Raw genomic sequence first — 15,537 nt, 5'->3', positions numbered from 1 at the left:
CCTCCCACGGTAGTCGTCTGGGCGGGTAGTTTCAAGAGAAACCATTGGAGCCAAGGGCCTGTGCGCTTGTCGAGAAGGGAGCAGTGGATTCCGTGGTTGCTTGAAAGGGCGCTGGAAGGAGTAACGTATATAGGGACTCAAGGTCCGCCGTGGGAATGATCCACGAACTGCTCTTGGCTCTGAGCGGGTACCCAGGGTCCATTTTCACCTGGAATAAGCGAAGTGGCCTTCAGGTACTGTCCGCTCAGAACGCGGTAACTAGCAAGTGCGGAATGGGCACTGTGCTTGCGGGTGGAGCTTGCAGGGACTTGGGGGGCGGAGGCGTGTCCCTGGGCGGGTGCCCGGAGGGCAGTGTCCCGAGGGGCCCACGGGTGAAGAACAAACCGTTAGAGGGCTGGGCCTACGCTGGGAAAAGGAGGGCGGACCCGGAATGGCTCCGCCTTCGGGGAGGAAGGGAGAGACCCGGATCCAGCCTAAAGTAGAGGTGTTTGAACGAGTTTTCGGAGAACTGGATGTAAAAAAAAGAAAGGGAGGCACTTTCTCCCATTATCACGCTTGTACTTTGTTTTAAATTGAGTATTGAAAGTTAGGCCAACTAAATAGCGTTTAACATAAAATAGGGTTCGGCCAATTTTGTTGGATGAAAAAAATGAATGAGAGTGTTTCTCTCTTGACTCCTTTCTCAGGAAATTTCTGCACTGGAATTTGGAAGGGTGCCTTCGTGTAACCAGGAATGTATGAGGAGGAAGGGCTTATGTATACTGTATGCCAGGGGTCCCCCCAAACTTTTTACACAGGGGGCCAGTTCACTGTCCCTTAGACCGTTGGAGGGCTGGACTGTAAAAAAAACTATGAACAAATTCCTATGCACACTGCACATATCTTATTTTAAAGTAAAAAAACAAACTGGGAACAAATACAATATTTAAAATAAAGAACAAGTAAATTTAAATAAACATACTGACCAATATTTCAATGGGAACTATGCTCCTCTCACTGACCACCAATGAAAGAGGTGCCCTTCCAGAAGTGTGGCCGGGGGCGGATAAATGGCCTCAGGGGGCCGTAGTTTGGGGATCCCTGCTGTATGTTATCTCATTTAATCTTCATAACCACCTGTCTCCCTATCACAGATTAACTCCCTGTGTCACACAGCTACTAAATTAGCAAACCCAGGTCTGTATGGCTCCAGTAGTTGAACTACTTACTCTTTCCTACTTCTGCTTCCAGTAATGTTATATAATCCTCTTTATAAGTTGGAACCAGGTATTGTTAGCTCCAGTTTACAAATGAGCCAACTCAGAGTATTTTATAGTAGCTAGTCTTTTTTTTTTTTTTACAGAGACAGAGAGTGAGTCAGAGAGAGGGATAGACAGGGACAGACAGACAGGAACGGAGAGAGATGAGAAGCATCAATCACTAGTTTTTCATTGCACGCTGCAACACCTTAAGTTGTTCACTGATTGCTTTCTCATATGTGCCTTGACCGCGGACCTTCAGCAGACCAAGTAACCCCTTGCTGGAGCCAGCGATCTTGGGTCCAAGCTGGTGAGCTTTGCTCAAACCAGATGAGCCCGCGCTCAAGCTGGCGACCTCGGGGTCTCGAACCTGGGTCCTTCCGCATCCCAGTCCAACGCTCTATCCACTGCGCCACCGCTTGGTCAGGCATAGTAGCTAGTCTTGATAATAGCAAGATTTGTGTATGGCTTTGCCTGATGACAAAATCATGCCTGTTCCTATGAGAATAGACAGTGTAGGGTGGGGAAGAGCAGAAAAATCACATTCTTAGTCTACAAAACCTATAAATCAAAGCGATTCCTCTTATTAATTTTCTCCTGTAAAACAAGTACAGTGCCAGGCATGTAGGATGGAAATGTCCAGGAAGTATTTGTGGATACTTTATGATTTAAAGTAAAAAGAGATAACAATATAGGAAAGATAGCTGCCTTCCTTTCTTTCTTATAAAAAAAAGTCTCAAAAAGATACTTTCCTCCTTAAAATCTCAGCTTTAAGGTCACCTTCTCAGAAAAACTTTCTGACCAATCTGTTTAAGTATCCTCCCCTTATACTGTACCATTATTCTCTATCTCAGGAATTTATTTCCTTTAAAAGACTTACCACAATTCACATTATTTATTGTTGTTACCTGTCTCTAGTTTTTCTCATAGATTGCCCATGGGGGCAAAGACCACAGTGGTCTTTTTCATAGATATACCAGGAGCACCAGGCACAGTTTCTGCCACAGAGTAGGTATTCAGATACTTGTGCAAGAAATGGCCACCAAAATAAAAAAAAAGAAATGGCCACCAAAACCAGCAAATACTGCATACTTTTTGCAAAACAATGGTTTTCACATTTAAATAAAGGGGAAAATTATCAGGACTGCCTACTGTTAATAAAAATAATTTTATTGTAATATTGAATGTGTATACACATTAAGTGAAATATAAACTCAAGCATATTGCTCTCTTAAACAACTTTCAAAACCAAATATTTTTACAAAGTAAACAAAACTACCAAATTGGTAAATTCAAATTAATGTTGACATAATTGACATTTTGGACTGGGTAATAAATATTTTGTTGTGGAAGTGAGCTGTCCTTTGCGTTATAGGATGTTTAGCAGCAGATACGGCCTCTGCTCACTAGATGCCAGTAATAACCCTTGAGATGTGACAATCAAAAAATATTTCCAGCCATCATCAAATGTCCTTTGGGGGGCAAAATTGACCCTGATTGAGAACTACTGATATAATGTGACATATACTATTATTTTGCTGAAACTAAATCACCAACATTGAGTTTAATAGTAGAATGACTTTGCTATAGACCTGGCCATATATTCTCTGATTTGATTTCAGTAACTGATGTTGAGAATGCCTGTTCATATAACTGGGTTGCACCAAATGGTATCAATAACTTTGTGTTGGTATTTTTTGCTGTTCTCAAATAAGTCAACCTTCAATTTTTTTTAAACTGTGCCAACAATCACTGCTCAAATTACCAATTTTAGTGGGAGTATCATTGATAATTAGATAAAACTGTCCTAATGATAAAAAAAAAATGTTTACATGTATTGAGCACTGGCTATGTGCTTGGTAGATGTTGTTTACATATAATAATTTATTTAACCCTCACAATTAATATCTCTACTTCCAAGAGTTGAAAACTGAGGCACAGAGAGGTATTGAAATTTGCCTAAGATGTCAAGCAAGTAAGGGGCAACTCAGGGATTCAAACTCAGTCTGTAGTGACCACATTTTTAAACACTACATCATGCTGCCTCTTAAGTTATTAACTGTAATATATGGTTGGCATTGTGTCACTAAAAATCTGTATTAAGTGGATTTCTAATTAAATTATTGTGGACTCAGTAACAGAAAAATTCTTCTTTGCCTACTTATTACATTACTAGCATATAAAGATCCTATCCACAAAATACAGTATTCACAATATGGATATGTTATATACTGAATGTCTTGGGATAGTAACTATATCTGATTTTGTTCATTATTTAATTTCAGAATGTTAGCATACAGCCTGAAATATAGGTGTTCATTAAAAGTTGGTTGATTCTCTGCAGAAGATATACAATGGCCAATAAATGAAAAGACAATTGGTATCACTAATTATTAGAGAAATACAAGTCAAAAGCACAATGAGATACACTTTATACTCTTTTAGAATGGCTATTATAAAAAACAAAAAATAACAAGTGTTGGTGAGGTTATGAAGAAATTAGAACCCTTATGTGTTGCTAGTGGGAATATAAAATGGTGTATCCCTATGGGAAATGGTATGGTGACTCCTCAAAAAATTAAACATAGAATAACCAAATGATTCAGCAGTTTCACTTCTGAGTGGACTCAAAAGAAGTGAAGGCAAGTACTCAAACAAATATTTGTATACCCATGTTCATAACAGTATTATTCAGAATAGTCAAAAGGTAGAAGCAACTCAGATGTCCATAAATGAAGAATAGATAAAATGTAGTATATACATACAATGGAATATTTAAAAGGTTAAATTCTGACAAATGCTACAACATGGATGAAATTTGGAGACATTACTAAGTGAAATAAGCTAGTCACAAAGCACAAATATTTTATGGTTCTACTTATTTGAGGTACTTAGAGTAGTCAAATTCATAGAGACAGGAAATAGAAGGATGGTTGCCAAGAGCTGTGGGGAGGGAGAATGGGAGTCTTTGCACATTTTCTACAGAGTTTCAGTTTGGGAAGATGAAAATATTCTGGAGCTGGTTAGATGGTGGAGATAGTTGCACAACAATGTATATGTACTTAATGCCAAGAACTGTACACTTAAAAATGGCTAAAATGGTGGCCCTGGCCGGTTGGCCCAGTGGTAGAGCATCGGCCTGGCGTGCAGGAGTCCTGGGTTCGATTCCCGGCCAGGACACACAGGAGAAGTGCCCATCTGCTTCTCCACCCCTCCCCCTCTCCTTCCTCTCTGTCTCTCTCTTCCCCTCCCGCAGCCAAGGCTCCATTGGAGCAAAGTTGGCCCGAGCACTGAGGATGGCTCCATGGCCTCTGCCTCAGGCGCTAGAATGGCTCTGGTGCCTCCCCGTTTCCAACTACAGAAAAATACAAAAAAAAAAAATGGCTAAAATGCTAACTTTATGTACATTTTACCACAGTTTTTTCTTTTTTAAAGTTGGTTTTATTGAATACATTCTCTCACCACATCATTTTTTTACTTGAACTGCTGTGTAACCTTTATATAGCATACTAGGCTATTGTTTACTTTTTTTTTTTAAGTTAGAGGTGGGGAGGCAGAGAGACAGACTCCTGCATGTGGCCCAACCGGGATCCACCTGGCGAATCCCCCACCATGGGATGCTCTGCCCATCTGGGACACTGCTCCATTGCTTGGCAACTGAGCTATTTCAGCACCTGAGGCAAGGGCATGGTGCCACCCTCAGTGCCAGGGGCCAGCTTACTTGAATCACTCAAGCCATGGCTTTGGGAGGGGAAGAGAGAGAGAGAGAGAAAAGGAAAGGGGAGGAGTGGAGAAGCAGATGGTTGCTTTTCCTGTGTGTCCTGACCAAACCTGGACTTCCACACACTGGGCCAGTGCTCTACCACTGAGCCAACCATCTAGGGCCTGTTTAAATTTTAAAAAATAAAAAATATATACTAAATGTATATGTCTAGTTATAAGATGCTTTTACAGATTATAGTATGTTACATTTATTTACCTTTTTAAAAAATTTTTATTTATTTATTTTTTACAGAGAGAGTGAGTCAGAGAGAGGGATAGATAGGGACAGACATACAGGAATGGAGAGAGATGAGATGCATCAATCATTAGTTTTTCATTGCACGTTGCAACACCTTAGTTGTTCATTGATTGCTTTCTCATACGTGCCTTGACCACGGGCCTTCAGCAGACCGAGTAACCCCTTGCTGGAGCCAGCAACCTTGGGTTCAAGCTGGTGGGCTTTTCCTCAAACCAGATGAGCCTGCGCTCAAGCTGGCGACCTCAGGGTCTCGAACCTGGGTCCTCCGCATCCCAGTCCGACGCTCTATCCACTGCGCCACCACCTGGTCAGGCTATTTACCTTTTTATTGAAATGAAAACAAGATATAAAATTTCATAGAGAATTTATAAATCCTAAGACTATGAGAAACCCCTGGAGTTTGCTAAAGACTTTGCTTAAGATAACTTTGTTGCAACCACGTAAAAAAACCCATATCTTTAAAGACCATTCCTGAAATATTGCATAAGAAACAGGTATAGTAGCTGCCTCTGTGGAAAGGTTGACTTATTGTTAATGTACACCATTTTGTATTGTTTGAATTCTTTACCAGGTGTTACCACTTATTTCAATAAATAATTAATTAGTTCAGGAGTGAGGAACAGCCCCTTGGTAGTGGTTTGGAAATGCTTTTGTTATCCAGAACTTACCAGTCTCAGATGGGCATCTTGAGAAGGGAAATGCTAATAGTACAGAGCATTTGAAGTACCTCAAAGACCAGCATGCAGTGAATCACATGCATCATTGTTTTAAGCCTGCTTCCTCTCCTGCAGGTGTCACAGGATTTCCCATTTCTCCATCCCAGTGAAACCAGTGTCCTGAATCGACTCTGCCGGCTGGGCACAGACTATATTCGCTTCACCGAGTTCATTGAACAGTACACAGGCCATGTGCAGCAACAGGTAGGTTTCTGTCTCAGGAAATGTACACTTCCAGAGGGTGGGAGCTATGTCAAGCTTTCAGTGAATCACTGGTAATTCTTGTGAAATAAGTCACAAGAAGTTATAAATTTCTCATCACTGGAATTATTCAAGTGAAGGCTAGTGGTCTGTATTTCACACAAGGGGAAAGTATACACAGGGACTAACTTAGACAGATTGGTGTAAGAAAAAATACGTTTTTGCCTGAGTGTTGGAAGACCTGGATTAAATTATTTTGAGCTAGACCAGAGTTCCGATACCAGAGGTGAAAACATAAAGCATTATTTCAAATTCCTTTGCTGCTCTGCCTCTATTTTAGTCATATTGAGGCAAGCAACTAAATCTTTGGGCTTCATTTTTTAAATTTGTGAATAAAAGAATAAAACCAGAGAAGGGCCTGACCAGGCGGTGGCGCAGAGGATAGAGCGTTGGACTGGGATGCCGAGGACCTAGGTTCGAGACCCCGAGGTCGCCAGCTTGAGCGCGGGCTCATTTGGTTTGAGGAAAGCTCACCAGCTTAGACCCAAGGTCGCTGGCTTAAGCAAAGGGTCACTCGGTCTGCTGAAGGCCCGCGGTCGAGGCACATATGAGAAAGCAATCAATGAACAACTAAGGTGTCGCAGTGCGCAACGAGAAACTAATGATTGATGTTTCTCATCTCTCCGTTCCTGTCTGTCTGTCCCTGTCTATCCCTCGGTCAAGGCGCATATGAGAAAGCAATCAATGAACTAAGGTGTCTCAACAAAAAACTGATGATTGATGCTTCTCATCTCTCTTTGTTCCTGTCTGTTTGTCCCTATCTCTCCCTCTCTCTGACTCTCTCTCTGTCCCTGTAAAAAAAGAAAAAAAAAAGGGAGGGGGCTGGCTCAGATGGCAGAAATAAAATGCATGCAGGCAGTTCAGCTCAGGTGCCCTTGAAATGCAGTTTACACAAGAGGCCCCTGTGCAAAAATGGCTGCTAGGCTGTTAAAATATATATAATATATATATATATATTATATATATATATTATATATATATATATTTTTTTTTTACAGGGACTGAGAGAGAGTCAGAGAGAGGATAGATAGGGACAGACAGACAGGAACGGAGAGAGATGAGAAGCATTAATCATCAGTTTTTCCCTGCGACACCGTAGTTGTTTGTTCATTGATTGCTTTCTCATATGTGCCTTGACTGCGGGCCTTCAGCAGACCGAGCAACCCCTTGCTCGAGCCAGGTGAGCTTTTCTTTTTTTTTTTTTCTCAAGCCAGATGAGTCTGCGCTCAAGCTGGCGACCCTGGGGTCTCGAACCTGGGTCCTCCGCATCTGAGTCCGATGCTCTATCCACTGCGCCACCACCCAGTCAGGTGTCTGTTTATATTTTTAATTTGAGCCCAGTTTGCCACCTGGAGCCCTTCTTACTATGAATCTTTTATTTCTCAGGGTTCATTCACAGGTGGTAATTTGTGGAGCAAAGGAGCTGGAGAATAATGCCTTATGTCAGTGGTAGTCAACCTTTTTATACCTACCGTCCACTTTTGTATCTGTTAGTAGTAAAATTTTCTAACTGCCCACTGGTTCCACAGTAATGGTGATTTATAAAGTAGGGAAGTAACTTTACTTTATAAAATTTATATAGCAGAGTTACAGCAAGTTAAAGCATATAATAATAGTTACTTACCAAGTACTTTATGTCGGATTTTTGCTAAGTTTGGCAGAATAAATCTTTATAAAACAACTTACTATAGTTAAATCTATCTTTTTATTTATACTTTGGTTGCTCCACTACCACCCACCATGAAAGCTGAAACACCCACTAGTGGGCAGTAGGGACCAGGTTGACTACCAGTGCCTTATGTTTTCATATTCTGGTTCACTTAAACTGATTTTATTGCAGAGAAAACATAAGTTTAAAGTCTAATTAATACCAGTTTGCTGTGAAATTATATTAAGAGACTACACTTAATTATCAAAGTAAGATGAACCTTACATCTTTATATATTATATTAATCGTAAATACATTGTATTATAGTAATATTTTATATTATTAATATAAGTTAGATGTTTATTAATACAGTCATCCCTTGGCATATTGCGATTCACTTTTCGTGGTCTCACTGTATTGTGGAGTTTCCGCTGTATCACGGGATTTTACGTAAGTTTAAGAGTGTGGAAAGTGTTTAAGAGCATAGGAAGTGTTTATAAGAGTGTGGGAAAGGTTGATAAGAGCGTGGAGAGGGTTTATAAAGCCTTAAAATACACTGCTCACAAAAATTTGGAGATTATTTAAAAATGAATACGAAGCATTGAAATATCCCAATTTTTGTGAGCAGTATATATACGAATTAATAATACTGATGTTTTTAAAATGTAACACCTAAAAGGAAGAAAAACCTGTTCTGTACCCATGTGACTATGTGGGTTTCATCTTATATGATATAGTACATGAATAAGTAGTACTTTTTTTTGGAAAAGTAAAAAATAGACTCATTTCCTCTTTTATTTTGTGATAAATGAAGACATTCAGTTTCCTAGAATGATACAAGATCAAAATAAAATTGACTGTAAGCCAATCTGGTCTATTTCACCCTGTGCCCATGCTATTCTTGTTATAGCTGTGAACATTTATCTCCAGGAACTGCTAGTGTTCTTTGCAGCATCCTCTGGCTACACTGTGCCTTATAACACCTGAGCCCAAGCTTCCTACCACATTTGTTGCTGAATTCTACTTTTTTTAAAATGAGAAGTGGGGAGGCAGAGGCAGACTCCTGCATGCACTCAACTGGGATCCACCTGGCAAGCCCACTAGGGGTGATGCTCTGCCCATCTGAGGCCATTGCTCCATTGCAGCCAGAGCCATTTTAGCACCTGAGGTGAGGTCTGGAGCCATCCTCAGCGCCTGGGCCAACTTGCTCCAGTGGAGCCTTGGCTGCAGGAGGGGAAAAGAGAGTCAGAGAGGAAGGAGAGGGGGAAGGGTGGAGAAGTAGATGGGCGCTTCTCCTGTGTGCCCTGGCCAGGAATCGAACCCGGGACATCCACACGCCAGGCCAACACTCTACCACTGATCCAACTGGCCACAGCCTGAATTCTATTACTGTATTTACCACCACAAGAGCCTGATCATCCCAATCAGTACATAGCCAGAAGGGCTAGTCATCATGACCTCTAGTCAACTGTTAACCACAATTCTTCATATAAAACTACAAAAGAAGTTCTTTAAAAAATTGCAGATTTCCTTAAAGACAAGCCATATTTGTAAATAGCCTCTTAGTGAGAGTCTCATAATTTTTCAGGTTGGTTATCAGATTCATGTTCAGAAGAATTGCCATGCTAGGCAGAAGGGATGTTAGAATGAGGATTGAGGTCATTTTATTCAATAAATTTTTACCCTCTGGCCTGGCATGTGGTGGCACAGTGGATAGAATGTCAACTTGGGACACAAATCACCGGTTTGAAACCCTGGGCTTGCCCAGTCAAGGCACATACGACAAACAACCAATGAACAACTAACATGAAGCAACTAAAGTTGATACTTCTCAATCACCCCTTCTCTCTGTAAAATCAATAAATAAAATATTTTAAAAATATATTTAGCCTGACCAGGCGGTGGCACAGTGAATAGAGTGTCGGACTGGGACGTGGAGGACCCAGGTTCGAAACCCCAAGGTCACCAGCTTGAGTACCAGGATCATCTGGTTTGAGCAAGGCTCACCAGCTTGAGCCCAAGGTCGCTGGCTTATGCAAGGGGTCACTCGTTCTTCTATAGCCCCCAGGTCAAAGAACATGTGAGAAAGCAGTCAATTAACAACTATGGTGCTGCAACAAAGAATTGATGCTTCTCATATCTCTCCCTTTCTGTCTATCTGTCCCTATCTGTCCCTCTATCTCTGTCTGTCTCTGTCACACACACACACACAAAAGTATTTAGCCTGACCTGTGGTGGTGCAGTGGATAAAATGTTGACCTGGAATGCTGAGGTTGCTGGTTTGAAGCCCTGGGCTTGCCTGGTCAAGACAGGTATGGGAGTTGATGCTTCCTGCTCCTACCCCCTTCTCTCTCTCTCTCTCTCTCTCTCTCTTTCTCTCCACCCTCTCTTTCTCTCTAGAAAAATGAATAAATAAAATCTAAAAAAATAAATAAAACATTTAGCCTCTGTTCAGAAAACTGTGCTAAGAGCTAAAATACAAAGATGAATAAAATGTGGGACCTTGCTTCATAAAGCTTTTAGTCTAGTGACAAAAGTACAATTCTAGCACTAAATAGAGATGCTATGAAAGCAACAATGGGGGAAGTTATTAATACCCTAGGGAGAGTGAGGAAGGTCTTTGCAGAGAATAGAAGCTTCATTTGGGTCCTACAGGAGGAGTACATATTTGTCACAAAGATGAGTGTACACTTAAAAGCAGAACACATTCAAATTCATGGGGCCAAGAAATAGAAGCAGGGCACATTGTGCGACCTGTGGGTAGATTGAAAATAAGGATGCGAAGTTCAAAGCGGTGAAATAATTTTGAAGAGAGGTAGGACCAGAATGCAGAAGTCCTTGAAGGCCATGTAGGGGAATTTAGATATTACTCTGGGGCAGTGGGAAGCCACAAAAAGTATTTAAGCTGGAAAATTATAAAGTTAACATTGAATTGTAGAAAAATCTCCACTGACAGTATGTAGTACTACTTGGTTGTAACATCTGGACCGCATGGAAAATTAAAATTCACATTTTAAAAGGTCAGAATTCAAAATCTATCTCTTAAGTGTGGTTTTCCTCTCACTGAGCATTGCTTTGATACGGAATTATTTAAGAAAAAACAATACCATTGATAAAGGCTAATGTCTTCCTCTGGTTTCAGGGTTTGAGCTGAGAGTTGACTTCTCTCTGTTTGATTTCAGGATCACCATGCATCTCAGCAGGGCCAAGGTGGGTTACATGGAATCTACCTGAGGGCCTTCTGCACAGGTCTGGACTCAATTTTGCAGCCTTATCGACAAGCACTGCTTGATTTGGAACAAGAGGTGAGAGAGGAAATATAGAAACAACAACTTGGGGACAGCAGTTTAAGGCATGTTTTTGAATTGAAATGCCCTTTGATATGGTCAGGTAGTTAGGAGTAAACTAATTTTTGTTTGTTTGTTTGTTTTTTGTGTTTGGGAGTAAGCTATTTTCTGTGTGGCTGGAGAGTACAGTATGCTTTCTGTGATTGTCCAAGCCATGATCAAAGTGGCATGCAGATCATGCATGGCAAAGGTTCCTGGGTGAGTATATAAGAGCCCTACCTTTGATTTGGTGTCACCTGAAAATCAGAATTAATAATCTTCTATAAATCATCAATTTCAGATAGCCTAAAACTAACACCAAGCCCATTCTCATATTTTCTTCTAGTTTTCATAGATCAAATAGATTCAAGATATTTTGTATGGAGCTCTAATCTCAGTTGTTTTTTTGTTGTTGTTGCAGTTCCTGGCTGACCCCCATCTCTCTATATCACATGTCAATTATTCCCTAGATCAGGTATGCTTCTCAAATAACAAAATGCCTTGGAATCTGTTGATACTGTTAGAATAATCTAACTTACGACTTTTTTTCTTTTTTGAGACTTTTTCCTTCTGGATTCAGAGCTCAGCATTTTGTATTTTGTGTGGTTTCCTACATCAGAACTGTTTGAAAAACTCCAAATTTAGTTAAGACTTAATGTCTGACATTAATGCTCTAAATAGACCTCAATATTAATAATTATGCTAGCCTCAAGAATAGAAATTACTTCTATCTGCCACCAACCCCATGTCAAACTGCCTTAATATATTGGATCTTGGCTGCTTTATGATATTGCCATTTTTATGTTAAGTGGGACTGTTGAGAAACAAAAACATTTTTTAAAGTAATTTTTTCCTTGTATTTGATTATAGACCCTCCTAATTATTCTCTACTTTGCAGTTCCAGCTCCTCTTCCCCTCTGTGATGGTTGTAGTAGAACAAATTAAAAGTCAAAAGGTAAGAACTATCGTTTTTCCTTTTGCTCTGGTGATCACCAAGGAAATAATTTATTTTGCCTAACCTTTGTTTTTGAAGACACTAGACTTTAGTTGTCTTTATTTATTTTTTCAACAATATTTGCTTCAGTATTATGCTAAGTGTCAGGAATGCAATAAAGTATGACCTTTTCCTTAAGCACCTCTTGGTCCAGAAGGTAGGGGAAATGTTAATAGACATACCAAGAATGATATTGGGTCAGAGAATATGGATATTTGGAAGTGAGAGCATTTTGCACAAAGGATTTAGAATTGTTGGATATGGATCTTAAGGAGAAGCTAAAAGGTAATCCTTAGAAAAAAAGAATGTAATAGTTTTATGTTAAGATGCTGGCAGCTTTCTGAGAATTAGACCGTTGGGTAAAACCCAGATGTTTATTAGTTTAATATACCATTCTTATCACAAGTTTTCATCAAATGCACTGAAAAGTTAGGGTTAACCAGTTAATTTGTTTGGTTGCTACTTCATTTTTTTGCCCTGTAAGTACAGAAACTTATACTCTATTGCATTGGTCACTAACCTTTTTTGGGCCACGGACTGGTTTAATGTCAGAAAATATTTCACGGACCGGCCTTTAGGGTGGGATGGATAAATGCACAAAATAAAATTATGCGACTGGCGTAAAAACTGGTATTTTTAAATATAATTGTCGAACTTACGAGACAAGCGTCAAGAGTGAGTCTTAGCCTGACCTGTGGTGGTGCAGTGGATAAAGTGTCAACCTGGAAACGCTGAGGTTGCCGGTTCAAAACCCTGGCTTGCGAGGTCAAGGCACATATGGGAGTTGATGCTTCCTGCTCCTCCCCCTTCTCTTTCTCTCTCTCTCCTTTCTATAATGAATAAATAAAATCTTTAAAAAAAAAAAAAAAAAAAAGAGTGAGTCTTAGACGGATGTAACAGAGGGAATCTGGCCATTTTTTAAAAATAAAACATCGTTCAGACTTAAACATAAATAAAACGGAAATAATGTAAGTTATTTATTCTTTCTCTGCGGACCAGGGATTGGGGATCCCTGCTCTATTGTGTCCACTCTGTGCCAGCAAAGCAAGTATGGGAGGTGGTCTTTGGCCCTTCGAAGCTGATAGCCCTCATGTAACACTGAGCTTTTATTGTGCACTTACTATATACCAGGCACTGTGCTAAGTGCTTTACATACATTGTCACACTCAATCCTTTAAGGGATCCAATAGGTTAAGGAAGTGTTTGGGGTCACACAGATGGTAGTAAGTATTAGAGCTGGCATATAAAACCAGGTCTGTCTGACTCCAAAGACTATGACCTTCAACACTTGACTAATCTAGTTACCAAAATTGGAGGGCACCGTCTCCATGAGTGGATTTAGTGTAAAGATTCCATGCCTATGTGCACATCTCAGTTGACTTTCAGCTTCCACTAGCAACAGGAAGGAGAGTGGGAAATGAGCAGAGGGATTGCAGATCGGTGACTCTTCCTTCTTGCCAGGGGAGTGTAGAGGAGCTAGTGTGCTGTTGCTCTGTAGATGAAAACCAGGAGGTCAAGAACATATAGGCTGCCAGTGAGAATGGGGGTGATTGCAAATGGACAAAAGGGATCCTTTTAGAAAATGATGGAAATGTTATAAAAGTGGATTATGGTGACTGGGTGACTGGCTATACAGTGCTGTAAGTTTACTAAAAATTGTTGAATAGTACACTTTTTAAAAAATTTTTTTTTCTTTTTTACAGAGACAGAGAGAGAGATAGACAGGGACAGACAGACAGGAACGGAGAGATGAGAAGCATCACTCATCAGTTTTTTGTTGTGTGTTATAACACCTTAGTTGTTCATTGATGGCTTTCTCATATGTGCCTTGACTGCGGGCCTTCAGCAGACCGAGTAACCCCTTGCTCAAGCCAGCGACCCTGGGCTCAAGCTGGTGAGCTTTTGCTCAAACCAGATGAGCCTGCTCTCAAGCCAGCGACCTCGGGGGTCTCGAACCTGGGTCTTCTGCATCCTAGTCTGACGCTTTACGCACTGCGCCACCGCCCGGTCAGGCGAATAGTACACTTAAAATGGGTGAATTTTATGTTATGTAAATTATACCTCAATAAAGCAGTTTTTTAAAAAGTGAAAGCCAGAGGATATAGAGGAAGCAGATTTTCAGAAAAGTGTATGCCTTATAAGTAGTATGAATTAGGCTTTAATCTGAAAGAAAGAGGTTTCTTTACTTCTTTTCTTGGAATGTCAACTCTAAATGTTTCTGGTTTCTCTAGTGCAGTAGTTCTCAAACACCCTGCGTTAGAATTGCCTGGAGCAGATTGTTAAAACCAGGTTGCTGGGCCCAGCCCCAGAGAGCTGATCCAGTAGGTCTGGAGTGGGGCCCAAGAATTTGTATTTGTTATAAGTTTCTAGGTGAAGGGGTGGGGGAGTTGGATGGAGATGGGTAGGGAGGCTGCAGAGTCCATACTTTGAGAATAACCATTGTGATATAGTGATTTATAGTAAGAAATATATATTTGGTCTCCATATTGTTTCTGGCACAGAGCTTCTTTAAACCCTTGGAATTTCCAAAGTGATAAAAGCATCTTGATCCATAAGAAACTCCTATCAACCATCTGAGTTTTTAATGAGATGACTTTTGGACAGCACTTAAGGATGGGGACTGGTTGCCAGGGGAACCAACCGTGTGATTGAAGGGTTGGAACTTTCAGTCCCACCTCCAACCTCTTGGTGGGGGGGAGGGTTTGGAGAGGCTGGAAATTAAGTTCAATCACCAGTGCCCAATGATTTAGTCAGCTGTGCCTGTGTAATGAAGCCTCTATAAAACCCTAAAAGGACAGGGTTTGGAGAACTTCCAGGTTGGTGAACCAGAACGATTCCAAATGCCACCATACAGGGCCCAGACTCCCTGGGGACAGAATCTCATTTGTTCGGGATTTCATCCTCTGTATATTCATCTGGCTATTGATTTGTATCCTTTGATATCTTTTGTTAAAAAAAAAAAAAAAAAAAGAAAAACCCTGTAACCTAGTGAATAACCAGGTTTCCTGAGCTGTGTGAGTTGCTCTAGCAAACTAATCACACCCAAGGAGGGGGTCTTGGGAACCTCTGATGTATAGCTAGTTAGAAGCACAGCAGCACCCTGAAATGAAGGGCAGTCTTGTAGGACTGAGCCCTTAACCTATGGAAGCTGATGCTATCTCAGGGTAGAGTCAGAATTAAGTCAAAATATAGATACCTCCGCTGGTGTTTGAGAATTGCTTGGCAGAGGGGAAAACCCCACACACCCCTACAATTCCTCATAAGGAATTGTAGACCTTATGAGAACGTTTAACTTATCCCTATTCCCTGCTGGAGTGTACCCTCTGGATTGAA

General features: G+C 40.7%; 1 protein-coding gene across 3 annotated transcripts in view; it reads left to right on the top strand.

The window, feature by feature from the left end:
* The first annotated feature begins 104 nt into the window (after window positions 1-104).
* The window catches only part of TUBGCP4 (tubulin gamma complex component 4), a 52,049-nt gene continuing 36,616 nt past the window's right edge, over window positions 105-15,537 (top strand). Inside the window, exons 1-5 of one of the 3 annotated variants that reach the window (XM_066276876.1) lie at window positions 105-233; window positions 6,051-6,179; window positions 11,067-11,189; window positions 11,632-11,685; window positions 12,109-12,165. In XM_066276876.1, coding sequence (XP_066132973.1) covers window positions 156-233; window positions 6,051-6,179; window positions 11,067-11,189; window positions 11,632-11,685; window positions 12,109-12,165 — 441 coding nt within the window. In that variant the 5' untranslated portion in view covers window positions 105-155. Of the gene's footprint in view, window positions 234-6,050; window positions 6,180-11,064; window positions 11,190-11,328; window positions 11,430-11,631; window positions 11,686-12,108; window positions 12,166-15,537 lie in introns of those variants that run through there. The other 2 variants (XM_066276879.1, XM_066276878.1) reach the window with 2 other exon arrangements.

This window comes from Saccopteryx bilineata, chromosome 4 (genome assembly GCF_036850765.1).
Source record: "Saccopteryx bilineata isolate mSacBil1 chromosome 4, mSacBil1_pri_phased_curated, whole genome shotgun sequence".
NCBI lineage: Eukaryota > Metazoa > Chordata > Mammalia > Chiroptera > Emballonuridae > Saccopteryx > Saccopteryx bilineata.
Note: the sequence above shows the minus strand (reverse complement) of the source record. Positions and strands in the feature narration are given on the sequence as shown.